Source organism: Solanum dulcamara, chromosome 8 (genome assembly GCF_947179165.1).
Source record: "Solanum dulcamara chromosome 8, daSolDulc1.2, whole genome shotgun sequence".
NCBI lineage: Eukaryota > Viridiplantae > Streptophyta > Magnoliopsida > Solanales > Solanaceae > Solanum > Solanum dulcamara.
The window spans coordinates 25,078,589-25,093,272 of NC_077244.1; the positions used below are offsets into that span (position 1 = coordinate 25,078,589).

General features: G+C 31.4%; 1 protein-coding gene across 2 annotated transcripts in view; it reads right to left on the minus strand.

The window, feature by feature from the left end:
- Positions 1-12,446: 12,446 nt before the first annotated feature.
- The window catches only part of LOC129900610 (uncharacterized), a 39,588-nt gene continuing 37,350 nt past the window's right edge, over positions 12,447-14,684 (minus strand). The window contains exons 15-18 of one of the 2 annotated variants that reach the window (XM_055975622.1): positions 14,624-14,684; positions 14,465-14,533; positions 13,139-13,688; positions 12,447-12,896 (exon numbers count right to left, since the gene is read on the minus strand). In XM_055975622.1, the coding sequence (XP_055831597.1) occupies positions 13,617-13,688; positions 14,465-14,533; positions 14,624-14,684 (202 nt within the window). In that variant the 3' untranslated portion in view covers positions 12,447-12,896; positions 13,139-13,616. Of the gene's footprint in view, positions 12,900-13,138; positions 13,689-14,464; positions 14,534-14,623 lie in introns of both variants that reach the window. The other variant, XM_055975623.1, reaches the window with a different exon arrangement.

The window sequence follows — 14,684 nt, forward strand, 5'->3', positions numbered from 1 at the left end:
AGATTATCCGACTCACTTGATAACTTTTAAGAAGCTTAAGAGATATTCCGAGATCAAGAGTGAGGGGTGTAATAGGATATTGGTGACTCGGGATGTATGGAGTCATGCCAAGATGATATTGCTTGTAAACTTCATTCCCAAAGTCATTCCTTTTGTAACTATTTAAGAAATGTAAGTTGGGTTTTAAGCATTTAGCATTAGTGGCTGGCCATTGGACATCAATCCAAACATCATAGCCATCTCATTTAGAGTCATTTCCAACAAAGACTTGGGGTCACCTGTGTTCAAAGAAGGTAACATTATGTAAATTGTTGGTTGTTGTAGAGGGGGAGATGACATCAGAGGGGGAATGTTGGGGGAGTTCGCCAGAACTGGCAGAATTAATAGAGATATCTAAATTGTGTTGGAGGAGGGGTGCAAAGTAGGACCCCAAGGGAAAGAGGGGTTGAGTGGTAAACAAGGCCTTATGTGTAGTGGTAGTAGTTTCTAGGAGGAGAAAAGAAGTAATGGTGGTAGGATTGATCATATAAGGGGTAGGAGAAAAAACATGAGTATTGGGCATACCTAAGTCCGTACACTTAGAAGGTAGCTGTATATGGAGGGTATACGATGGTGATGTGTTTAGCTAGAGGAGCAGAGTTTATATGTAAAAAGGCACTAATTTTCGATAAAAATATAATGATGGGATCTGGTATTGTAGAGATAGCGGCTTGGTGGATAAGTTGTAGAAAATATCCTTGGAGTAAAAGGAAACGTGTGTAAAGAGGTAATGTGAAGAATGTTTTCTGAGTGGTGTTAGAAGAAAAATCATTACAATTAGAGGTATCAGTGTCAATTCCTTAAAAATGATTTAAAATATTGAAAATATTTTTTTGAGCCTGTCATTGGTAGAAATAAGCGGTGAATTGTTACGTCGATTAGAGTTAGGAGAATTACATGTGGGTCCCTCATTTTTCATACTGTTGGTTGTTCTAGCAAAAGGAGACTAATTGGCGGCGGTGGATTTGCCTTGATTGTGATAGGTGTTTCTCTTCGATAAACTAACTATTTTCCATGAATCATTTATTGTAAAAGAAGGTAACTCATGAATTGGTTAATCTATTGAACTTGGTGGGATGGTCGTAGCCGAATCTTGTGGCGATAGCGAAGGCATTTTGGTGTGAGCACAAGTATGTTTTGTGTGTCCTAGTTGTCTTCAATAAGTATAAAAGATATTCAATCCTTTATAGAGGACAGTTTATCGGTGATCGCCGATGTAGGTGTGAGACTTAAGGGATTGTTGTAAAGGCATCTTGATACAAATGGAGGCATATTTACCTCTAGTGGTGGAGGAAGTACATGTATCGATTTTGAATAGTTTTTCAAGGTTGTTTCCACTCAAGTTAGTATTTCGTGGTCATAGAATTTCGATTGTAGCTCTGGTAAATGAACCCAGATTATAGAGAATAATAGTTCAGTGATTCGACAAATTTGGATTCCCATTTGCGTACCGAAAGGAGGTGATTTAGAATAAACCATGGACCAACATGTAGAGTTGTGGCCACATTTGTTTTTTGGTGGAATTTCATATTTAATTTCATAAATGGGGGGCCATTAATTAAATTTTATGATCCATGTTATACCTGATTAATTAGGAATTAAATAAAATATGATTTTTTTGATGAATAAAAAAAGAATGCTAAATGGCATGGGATACCCTTGTACTTGTTTATGTTTGTCATATGGATCCCTATACACCACAAAGTTACAATCCGACACTTGAACTCGATCGAATTTACTCTTTTAAAAGTCAAAGCGATTTAAAAAAGTAAATTTAATCGATTTCAAGTGTTTGGCTAAAACTTCGTTGAATACAAGGACCTAGATAACTAACAAAAACAAAAACAAGTACAAGAATCTCTCAAAGCCTTTCCGCAAATAAAAAGACCTAGCAAGTTTAGAAAAGGTTATAAACCCGACAATTTGTAACTATATTAAGGGTCTTACTCCACAAGGACATAAGTTTCTACACGATTTTCCATAGAACTTCGCCCACACAAATTTCAATATTATTTAAATTACACAAAAAAAAGGGCATGAAATCGAAAGATGGTCGCGTGAACAATTTATGCTCATGCTTGAAGGCTCAATTTGCAGTTGTGGTCACACTTCAAAAGAACTAACAATTTCATTTTTGATTAAATGGGAAAGGTTCATAAATGCTCTTAAATTATGTGAAATAAAAAAATATTCTTTGTTTATTATTTGGTCCAAAAATACCCTTGTCGTTAATATTTTGGCCCAAAAATACCCTTGTCGTTGATAGTTTGGTCAAACAATACTCCTATTGTTACTAAAGGCATTTTTTAGAAGTATTCAATCGTTCAAAGAAATAAAAAGAAAGTTAAAAAACTTATACTGGGAATACAAACGGTTGAATCAGACCAAAGAAGATAAAAGTAGATTAGAAGAGATAATTGATATAATGTCTAGACTAGAATATAGATTTGTTAAAGAACTTCAAGAAAGAGCAACACGACCAAAAAATTTATGAAAAGACATCCTGCATAGAGATACATAAGATCAAGATATTGGTTACTATATCGTGAATATAAGATAAAACAAACCGCTGAAAGATTAAAAAAGTCTTTAGAAGATTATCTAAAAATAGTAAAGACCATAAATAGCATAGATAACACATATTATTGGTTTAGACAAGAATGACTAGTTAGAGGAGACCTTATAAGTGCCCTAAAGTGGGAAATATAAAGTCAAGAAAGTGATATCAGACATAGCAATAATAGAATAAGGTGGTGTAATATGCGCATAAGCGATAAAGCTTACCAGTTAGGATAATTTAATGCAAAATCAACCTTTATTTCAAAGATATAAACAGATTTATAACTGGCTCTAAGAAGAACTGCATCATAACTCAGAAGTAATAAAGACTGAGAAGGAGTTACAACAAATTTTAAACCATTGTCCAGACCAACATAAAAGAAATTTACGAAGACGGTTAGAAGAAGTAGAAGCACAAATTAGATACTCTAATATTAGGATAAGACGTTACAAGAAAATACTTCATTCTATTCTGTTAGGATAAATATACATGCCATTAGAATACGTAAAGAGGATTAAATTAAGATAAAATTGGATACACCAAGAAAGAAAATTTAGAGCAGAACTTAGAAAGAACCATGCCTGGTTAAAAGAACAGTTAGATAATACATTATTTCAAATATAATCATATACAACAGAAGCTATATACAAAGAACAAACTGAGATGAGAGCAAAACTACTTAAAGAAATCACTGAAATACAAGTAGATATTAGATTTAGTACTTATAAAGTAGAATTGTACGAAGTACTCTGGAAAGTTAACTCATTAGGATAAACAACATAGATTCATTAAAACACCTTGAATACTTAGATCTAAGAATACATCCAGAAAAGAAATACAGAGTTCTGCATAAAACTAATACAATTAGGTGTAATTTCGCACAAGGAGAACACGTATTACATTCTGAAGATAAACATCACAATACTTTAGTAGATTTACTTATCAATCTTAGTGACAACATTCAGATTAAAGATAAGATAGTCATACATCTCTTAGAAACCATAGAAATTAGTATAATTAAACAAAACAAGATACTTACTAAATTAGAACAAAACTTTGATTTTCTCAAATCCCAACAATTAGAAATTGATAGGAAAATTCAATATTTAAACACAAAATTTAATTTAAAAAAAATACCTACAAAGACAGAAATAGAAAAATTAGTAAAAACAATTATACAAAGCCTAAAGAATTAGAAGTAAAAAATACCCAATTAGTAACAAGATTCACAGAACAAATAGAAAATATAACCAGAGAAATTAAAGACTTAAAAGAAATAATAAACAAACTTGAACAAATCTCTCTTTCATGAGCGAAGAAGACATAAATTATAAAAAGGCTTTAGAAACTTTAACTCGATATCATCAAGATCTATTAGGTTTTTCAGCACATATCCCTACTAGTATATCAAACAAAATAATAGTAAAATAAAATAATACAATAATAGCCTTGTTAATAGAATTAAATAACAAAGTAGATAAGTTAATCAAAGAAAAACAACCTGAAACACAAATACCTAATACAGAGATAGACTCATTAATTAGCCAATTAAAAAGAATAGAAATAACTCCACAAAGAGAAAAACAACAACTAGTTAGAAAACCAAAACCATGGACCTTTTTCCACATGAGTCAAGAAGGAAAACCGAAGAAAACAACCAAAGAGACAAACAAAGAATAAGCTACTCAGATAATAGAATTGACAATAACCTAATATCTCGGATTCTATCCCACCGAAAATACCCTAGTGAAGAACAAAATCAAGAATTAAATAAAATAGTAGATGTAGACAAAGACTTACAGATATTTCACCAAAATCAACTAAAATTATTAAACCCTAAGACATTATATAATGTTAGATGTTTTTCTAGAGATAATCAGTTGTATAGACATTATAGGGAAGAACAAGTATCAGCCATAGGAGAAAAAATTTCAATCCTAAACTTAGTTAATCCTTTCTTTTTAAAAACGATTAAGACATCTTCCATAATGTTAATGCATATAGGACTAATAGTCATCGGGATAAAATGACTAACTCAAAAAAATCTAGGTTCTAAAGTATTAATAGTAGTATATGATGATAGATGGTCAGACTTAAAGAAATTCATAATTGGTTTAACTGAAGTAGATATGAAAAATAATGGAGGAATATTTTATATTAGTCCAGACTTTTTAATAAACTTAAAATAATTTGGTAAACACATTAAAATAGGAGTACAAACTAAAGAATATGAAGAAATGAATCATGGAAATAACTTGTTAATGTGCGTACGATTTATAGGAAAAATGACCCTAAGTAGCAACACAAAATTTAAGCTTCATGTAAATGACGTGGTGGAAGTAATGGGTAATAAAGGTATAAAACTAATAAAACTTATTAAAATTAATCCAGAAGAATATGCAGGCTTAGAATGAAACTTAAATAAACTAAGCAAACCAAAAATATTAGCACCAGAAAATTATTTAATGTATACTAGTTCTAAGGGAGTAACTTCAATAAGATTCACATATTATAATTATACTAGTCAAAACCCAATATATGACACAGACAGGGAGAGCATAGTAGCTACAGAACAAGAAGAGTTTATGAATATAGAAATAATACAAGAAGGTTGCGAAGTAGACAATGCAATTGCAGTAGCAAAAGAATTATACAAAGACAACAAATATAGTGTCTTTAAATGTAAAGGCTGTACAAAAGGTCAAATGGATATCATGGAAACAATAGAACATTTTAGATTATGCCTAGAAAGAAATGATAATCTAGCATACAGAATAGAAGTCACAAAATATGTAGAAAATATTCCTACAAAAAATAACATAGATCTCTTAAACGACTTAGAATCCTTAGATGACATAGAATCTTTACTAAGCTACAAAGAACTAATGAATGAAGCAACAAGCGCACATAGTGTCAGCCTTTCCAAAGAACTAGCCCAACCCCTACTATTGGGTATAGTACCAGAAATCTACTAAGAAAGGCTTGGACCATGCCAGCCACAGAAATAAAAGAAAATATTAAGCCAACGGGTAGGAGAATGCCTCTAGAAGAACCCATTAGATTACAAGAAGGAGGTAATAAAGGAAAAATACTTAATATAGTTTTTCATGATTCACAAATGTGGAATACAGTTATAGAGATATGAAAAGGAATAATAATAGCAGACTTCATAAAAACTTATCCTGAAACAGATGCAGAGACGATGTACAAATATTTAGAAACTTTCTTAGGAGAATCATGCAAAGCAGTATGGGAAACATATAAACATACTCATCCCTAAGAATTTCAGAGTCTAATAGACTTAGGATCAAATCCATATAATTTTGCTAATAAAATACATGTGTTGTTAATAGGTGATGACCCAAATAGTGGACTAGTAGCTTTACAAAGAAATGCAGTTATAAAATTAGAACAATTAAGCATTACAAATTGGATGCATATTAAAGACTTTCTTAAAGACTATTTTTATTATTGTACAATTAGTGGAAATACTTTTGATGAAGAACTAGGTAAAAAGCTTTTCCATAAATTACCTGGAGCCTTAGGAAGAGAAATAGAAGAAAAATGGTACAAAAGAGCAGGTGTAGAACAAAATCAGCGTTATGGTCTATAGGGCAAAAAATACAACATGTAATGGAAATACTACAAGAAATATGTACCGATATACAAATACAGAAACAACTTAAATAAAATAAAATAAATTTCTGTAAATCCGTAATATATACAACCCAAAGCTATGATAAAGAACTACGTAAGCAGAAAAAATACAAAGGAAGATCTTCGTATAATCAGAAACCATAAAAACGAAAAAAGTATTACCTAAAAAGATCTTCGGCCAAAAAACCATACTTAAATAAAGATAGACATGTTAGAAAATATAGAAACGACAGAAACTACAAAAATAAATTAGAATGTTATACATGTGGAAGTATAGAACATTTAGCTAACACATGTCTTAAAAGAAACCATAGTAAAACCAGAAACTCTCAATTAGTCAAAGAGCTACAAGAAACTTTACTAAATGTAGATAAATACATGTCAGACACAAAAAATATATATTCTATAGTAAGCATTGAAGTAGCAGATAAAACTCAATCAGAGTCCTCCGACTCTGAAGAAGATAATCTTATAAATGAAATAGGATTAGAAAGACGAATGTTAAATCTAGAAGACTTACAATTAAGCACAATGATGAATATAAGACAAGAATGTAGTCATAATTTTGAAAGACATAAAGGAATAGATAGTAATCAATGTACCATATGTAAATGGTATCCCAGTAGAACAAACAAAGCCAAATGTCAAAAATGTTATATGGAAGCCTGTATAACTTACATAGAGGCTAAATTAGAAATAAAAATAAACAAGCAACAAGAACATATGCCAGTAAAAAACTCGATTACTAATTTACGGTTACTAACTTTAGAAACAAGATTAGATGAATTCGAACAAAGACTAATTGTCATAGAAAGAGGAAAACAGAAAATAGAGGATACACAAGGAACTATACATTTAGACAATATAGAAACTGAACTCATGAATGTAGAAGAAAATAGTACTTGCCTTATATGTAACGAAGACAAATAATTTGAAACAGTAAAAGTCCTAGCTAGAATTAAGATTAAAGACATAGAGATAGAAACTCTAGCATTGGTAGATACAGGATGCACAAGTTATCTTATAAATAAAACGATATTGCCAGCAAAAGTATTAAAAACATTTAAAGAACCTATATCTGCAATACAAATGGATGAAACTTATAATTTCTATAATCATTACATAGAAAAAGCCCACATAAATTTTATTAATACATGTAACGAATTTTATAAGCCTACATACAATATGTATAAAATACTGGCAAAAGACTTAGAAATTAAAACAAATTAGTAATAGGATTATATTTTCTTATACAAAATAATGAAAGTTGTTTGTTTTCTAGAGATGAAATAATGTTATTTAAAAATACAACTTATACTCCAGTACAAACTATATACCCTCCTACAAAAGAAAGATATAAGTACAAACTATATACCCACCTACAAAAGGAAGATCTCAAATTAAAGACATACAAAACCCTAAAATGAGTACAAAGTCATGTTGCGAAGAATGTGGTAATAAGAAAGAAAGTTGCTCTTCACAAAACCTGTATGAAGAATATAACGATTATTTAGAATAATCACACTTAAAAGATATAGAAAAAGATTACACACTAATAAATGTAAAACTGAATTTTATAATTTTCAGAAAGAAATAAATACTATAGGAACAATAAAAAATCTTAAAGATTTAGATAGCATAATAACAATTTTAGATGAAATGGAGATAATTGGTGAAAAACCTTTAATACATTGGGTTGTATTAAGATCATGTGTAAACTAGATATAATCAACCCAGAATATACTATAAAAACAGCAGCTGTAGAAGCAAACGATGAAGACACAGAGGAATTTAGTAAACAAATCAAAGAACTACTAAAACTAGAAGCAATAAGAAGATCTACTTCTAAACATAGATCTGCTGCATTCATGGTAAGAAACCATAGTGAGCAAGTAAGAGAAAAAGCTAGAATGGTGATAAACTACAAGAGATTAAATGATAATACTAGAAAAAATGCTTATAAACTACCAGACAAAAATGAACTAATAAATAGGATACAAGGTAAAAAATTATTTAGTAAGTTCGATTGTAAATCTGAATATTGACAAGTAAAAATGCACCCAGAAAGTATAGAATGGATAACTTTCACTTGTCCAGAAGGACATTTTGAATGGTTAGCCATGACTTTTGATTTAAAGACAACACCGCCCATATTTCAAAGGAAAATGGATGATATGTTCGGAGACTATAAGAACTTTGTATTAGTCTATGTAGATGAATTTTAGTATTTAGTAAAAATATACAAGAACATCTAGGACATTTACAAACTGTTTTTAGGCTATTTGTAAAATATGGGATAATCATTAGTAAAAAAATGGAATTATGTAAAACACATATTAATTTCTTAGGAGTAACAATAGGAGATGTAAAATAAAATTACAACCACATATAGCCAAAAAAGTATTAGACATGCCAGATAAATTAGACAATACAAAAGATTTACAAAAATTCTTAGGCCTGGTAAGCTATGTTAGAAATTTTATTCAAGATTTAGGAAAACGGCTAGACCTTTATATGCTAAAACAAGAAGTAGAGGGCAAAAACATTTTAATGCAGAAGATATAAAATTGGTAAAATAAATTAAAGAAAGGGTTAAAAATATACCAAACTTAAAAATCCCCTTAGAATCTGACTATCTAATAGTCCAAACTGATGGAAGTCAATTAGGATGGGGAGCGGTTTTAAAAACCAGACCTAGTAAATATAACAGTAAAAACGAAGAAAGAATATGTGCATAAGGAATATATGAGTAGTATAGACGCCGATGTACTAGCAATAATATATGAATTAAATAGCTTTAAATTATATATATTAAATAAAGAAGAAGTGTTAGTTAGAACAGACTGTGAAGCCATAGTAAAATTTCACCAAATAATAAATAGTAAAGCTAGTAGCAAAAGACGATGGTTAAATTTTATGGATGTTATATCTATATATAATAATATAGTTTTTGAATATGTAAAAGGAAAAGATAATGAATTAACTGACCAGTTAAGTAGATTACAACTTAAAACTAATTAGATTACCTATGTTTCAGCATGATACCAACTGGCCAACAACCAGCAGACAAGGGCTAGGGTGTAGCCCAATCAGACTCATACGCTCAGACATTGTTAGGTAAGACTAATTTTAGACCCCAAGATACACTTGAGATGATGGAAATAATTTACTTTGGTAAATTCAACTTAATTTCTTATCCTCAATGTAACATATCTTTTAGAATATTGCCAGATTGTAATATAGATAAAACACAGAAATGTTTAGTAGACAATTTATGGATAGCATATAATAAACAAGACAATAAATATTTTATTGCAGCAAATAATGCTTTGTGTCAGTATTTCTCAGAAAAAAATAGAGATAATAAATTTAAATAGTACGCTGTTATACATGGTAAAACAAATGGTGTTTTTTAGACCTGGATTGAAGTAGTAGACTCAATAAATGGGGTAAAAAAATCCTCTTTTCAAAGATTTTAATAATTTCAGTGAAGCCTTAGACTATGCCAGAGGAATACTTGGTCCAAATTATTACATTTCACCAGCCATTAGACAAAGCCAAACCCAAACACATCAATACAACATTAAAAAAGACACAGACAAAATTATTTTTTGTGATCATTGCTCTACCATGATCGAAGCCTTCAAAAGACTAAATACCAAAAATGAGGCTCTCGTTCAAGAAAATATGAGACTTCTAAAGCAGCTTGAAACTTTCCAAGGTAAGTTTCTTCCCACAACAAATAATACAGGTACTCAGATTGAAGACATGAGTTCTCAATCTTAATCAAAAATGGATGAGAAGGGTGTGCATTCCCTTCTGAATGTTAAGAAATCTACTGTATCAGATCAAGGTACAACTATTCCGGTTCAAATGGTAACCGATAAAGACATATTAAACCCGTTAATGACTATCACTTTGCCAAAAAGTGAAGACGAGGGATCTTCTTCCATACGAAGAAGATTACCTAAAACTTTCCACAAAGATAATTCTAAGAAGAATATGGCTATAAAAAATAAAAATAATAAAATTGAAGCCATAATTAAGAAGACTTTAGAGCAGTTTTTTCAAGATCACGGGCAAGATAATCATGTCATTAGTAAAGACGGTCTAAATCAAGAGAATGAAGGAATAAATTCAGATGACGATACCAACACCAGTCCAATAAGAACACCAAGTTTAGATGGAGACTATGAGAATAATAATTATCAAGATGTCCAAGACCCATATGAAGATGATGACTCAGGAATGAGTTTTGACTCCATTGCCTTGCATAATTTAGATACATAGTTTAATATAAAGGCAATAAAGACAAGAAGATAGATATCTGTACCAAAAAAGAGATCATGAAGAAGATGTTTGTGGTTATTGTACAAAAGAAAGAAGGAGTGTCATGTGGGTATGCCCACTAAGGTCTTGTAAAGAGTGATGTCACTTTATCACTACCCTCCAAGGGAAAAATTGTTGATAAGCACGCATCTATCCATGTCTGTCAGTAAAGATTAAAGTTAACAATGCATGTGACGATGGGGCCCAATGAGCACCCAACGCGCATTATTAAAGAAAATCTTATCAGTTTGTCGGCCATCAATAATCGGGCCACGTAGCGTGTCTTAAACCTTTCATTTGCTTATCCTTGAGTCTATATAAGAAAGAGTGGTGTGCATTAGGAAGACAAAGTTAAGAGAGTTGAGAGAGAAACCTTAAGCTAAAAATCTCACATATTCCCCTTTTCTTCTTGTTTAAAAATTAGAACCTTTCGTCCTTGGCTTGTACAAAAGTGTGAAATAATAAAGTGTGTTGTGTGAAGTTTTTTCAGTTTATTTGCAAAGTTCTTCGGGGTTCCCGAAAGGGAAACCTCTCTCTGTTAAATCATATAAGTCTAATATAGTTTATACTCCATTCCCCCCCCCCCAAAAATAAATAAATAAATAAATAAATAAATAAATATGATATTACTTTGATTTACTGCTTTATGTATATAAATTGTTGTACAATTTTTATTTATTTACCCTTAGTACATGGTTAGCCTCTTAATGTCATAATAACAACTACAGATTAACCTGTCAATTTCTAGGATTATTGGCCCTTAAAGTCCGATTAAATGAATAAAGGACTAAGTTGTTGCCTTATGTATATCCTGTGTGTGGTTAAAGATGAAATTGTTAAGAGTTTAAGTTAAGAGGAAGAGATGAACGGGGTAAGATAAAAAATAAAAAAAGAAGATAAAATAGGGGAAAATGAAGTGTATAAACCACTAGATAAACATGATGAAACTATATGAGAGATGGAATACTGAGTAGGATTTACAACATACTTGAAAAAACTTATTTTATAAAAGCCTTTACTAGTTCATTTCAGAAAAATGTCTAAATTATATATATATATTATTTCTTTTTTTTCTAAACACATTTTGTTCCTAGTAAAAAAAAATATTACTGCTAAAGAACCTTATTTTTGTTTTCTTTATTTTAAAATTACTTTAACTAATTAAAATGTAGGAAATAATTTTTTTCTTCTTAATCTCATTTTATCAATGAAAAAGGAATAACTTCATATACCCTTTTAACAGATAATACATGTCATATATATAAAATCAGAGTAAATCCATCATAAATTTGTATTTAATGATAAAAAACAATTATATAAAAATAAGAAATGTTTTTAATTTTAATTTTTTTTTAAAGAGAAGTAGAATAAACATTTGCTAATAAAAAAATTGAGAAAAGAATATGTTCAAAAATAAAATAAATAATATATTTATTTGAAAAAAGACATTTTGACCCATTAAGTAATAAGGAAACTTTGCACCAAAATATTGATGACAAGATCATTTTTTAATCAAACTATAAACGAAAGATATTTTTATTCATTTCACAAAGTTTTACGACCATATTTGACCTTTTCCAGTTGATTAAAACTAGTGATTGTATGTTGTCTATATTATATGCAAGTATTTAAATCTGTGATTATGTGTTGTCTATATTAGATGTTTGATACTGGAAATTGCTTCGTTCATATCCATATTCCAACAGCGTCAAGATAGTAAACCAGATTGATGTTTTTCTCACAACAAAAAAATTGGATTAAGGAACAACCCATTTATACATAGTCGAAGCATAAACTGGAGAATCCATATTTGCACTCGCTGAAAATTTCCTCTACAGTTCTACTTATAGTTGGATAAATCAAATAAAAGGACTTGCATTATCTAATATTTTACATGTTAAGTGGATATTCGGTCAGCATTTCTATTACATCTATCAAAAAGATGGTTCCCGACCAAGGATCTATTATTTCCTTTTGAGGACCCACTACCCAGAAAGGAAAAAGGAAATTGCACACACGTACAAATCTATGATAAATCAAATAAAAGAATAAGAATATTTACCCCGCCATGTTTGATCTCATTAAACATTGTAAACCTGAAAACCGGTCAAGCTTTGTAATTCTCCTAAGTGCGTGCGGGATCCAGATTATAATCCACGAAAGTTTGTCATCCATTGTGCATGGAAGACCTAGATGAATTTATAAACTCCATAAAGCACCATGCCCAAATAAAGGCAAAAAGATGGATGCCAATTGGATATTTATCCTGTACAAACGTTATTCTGATGTCGAAGTTGATTCGAACCAGCACCTGCTTTCAAATGATTAGCAAAAATAGCAATAGTCAGGCATGGTGTGAATAAATAGAGCACGAACAAGATTACACAAAATAATCTTTCCTTCACAAGGTAGGAATGCATTTACCCACAGGAAGCAAAACTCCTGAAGAAATTAACTCACAAAAGACTAAGACAGTATGTGTGTTGAGTCCACTCACTTAATATTTCTGTGGTGAGACATTTACACTGAAAAGAATGTTGTAAAGATTAATACCTGAAGATTGCTCAGTAACTCAATCTGACACACCAACAATAAGGTCGAAGTGTATCCTCAGGCTTCCATCTGCTGGCTAATTCTGGACATATTCGGCTTGCCTTACTCATCTAATGAACGCTGAAGCTTCAAAATATAATCGGAAGATCTCACATCCATGAAAAGAATGCCAATAAAACTAATGGAAACAAACTTCCATCATTGCACTTCAGAGGAACTCTATGAGATGACATAAGAGAAGCTGCTGAAGCATAAACAACCGAGCCAGCCCCGTACAGCAACTTGGCATCCATGTTTAGGAGAGTACGATTCTTTGGTTAAACACCCACAGAAACGCACACTTACAACCATTTCATGATGATATCCTTCCTTGGGCTCGCAACTTGGAATACTTTTCCCTGCAGTTGGGGTCCATGCTTGTCAGAAGCAGTGAACATCAAGATTCTTCAAATAGCGATTGCAAAGAGCAGAGCGTATGTCATTCATTTGACAGATGAAGTAAGCCCCGCATTTGAAGGTAAGGATTCTCCAGGAGTTTTTCATTGTTGCTCTGCAAAGAACAGCATAAACCCAAATGGGAATCAGTTACTACAATTCCAACCCTGTAATCACTAAAATCACAAAGCCTATAGATTTTCCATGATCCAGCACAGCCCAGGGGTAATTTAATAATGAATGAGAATATCATGAGGACAGCTTTTGCAAATGAATATAAGATACCAATTTTGACAACTAGATCTCAATAGAAACAGATTAGCTGTCCATGCAACCTACCATTTGGATTTAGTGATTATACTAATATATGACAGATCAACAAATTTAGCTGAAAATTGCTACTTCTTATGAAATGGCCCTACGAATCATGACACATTATAAGTCAGCAATTTTGCCGACAGAGTCATGTTTCATAGAGCAGACTAAGTGTCTAACCCAGGCATCTCAGCATTTCAGGGATACTTCATTGTAAAAATGTCTAGTGGGGAAAGCAACCAAACAGCAAATGTACAGATACCACAGCTACCAGAAATAACATGGTCCAACTGACATCAAGAACTAGCAATTCAAGACAATGTTGGAGTTTGCCAGTGGATGCAACTACAGAATGTATTTCACCAATACCAACGATAGAACCAGAATATTCCGAGGCTCTGGAAGCAAACTCTTACAAGATACTGGTATTTATCATCACACAGACAAACTTTTCTAGGTGGAACAGAGAGGACAAATAACACATAGTAACTGCTTATCGTCCACCAGTCCCATAAAAATTTCTAACAAAGACGTTACCAAAAAAACAAAAAAAAAAAGGGGGGGGGGGGGGCACACCTGCTGAGCTCTAGAAACAAGGTTATGCAGCATGCGTTGGTAATTTTCCGGTTCCTCTGTCATCATTCTCTGCAAAATGACAATTTCAGATTAATTCATATTATAGTAGGACTTATGACTTATCATTGCCAAAGATCAGGAAAACAACATGAAACTTGCCTTCAGAAGAAACATTGAAGAGTAATATGCCACTCTTGAGTCTGTATCATCTAACAACTCT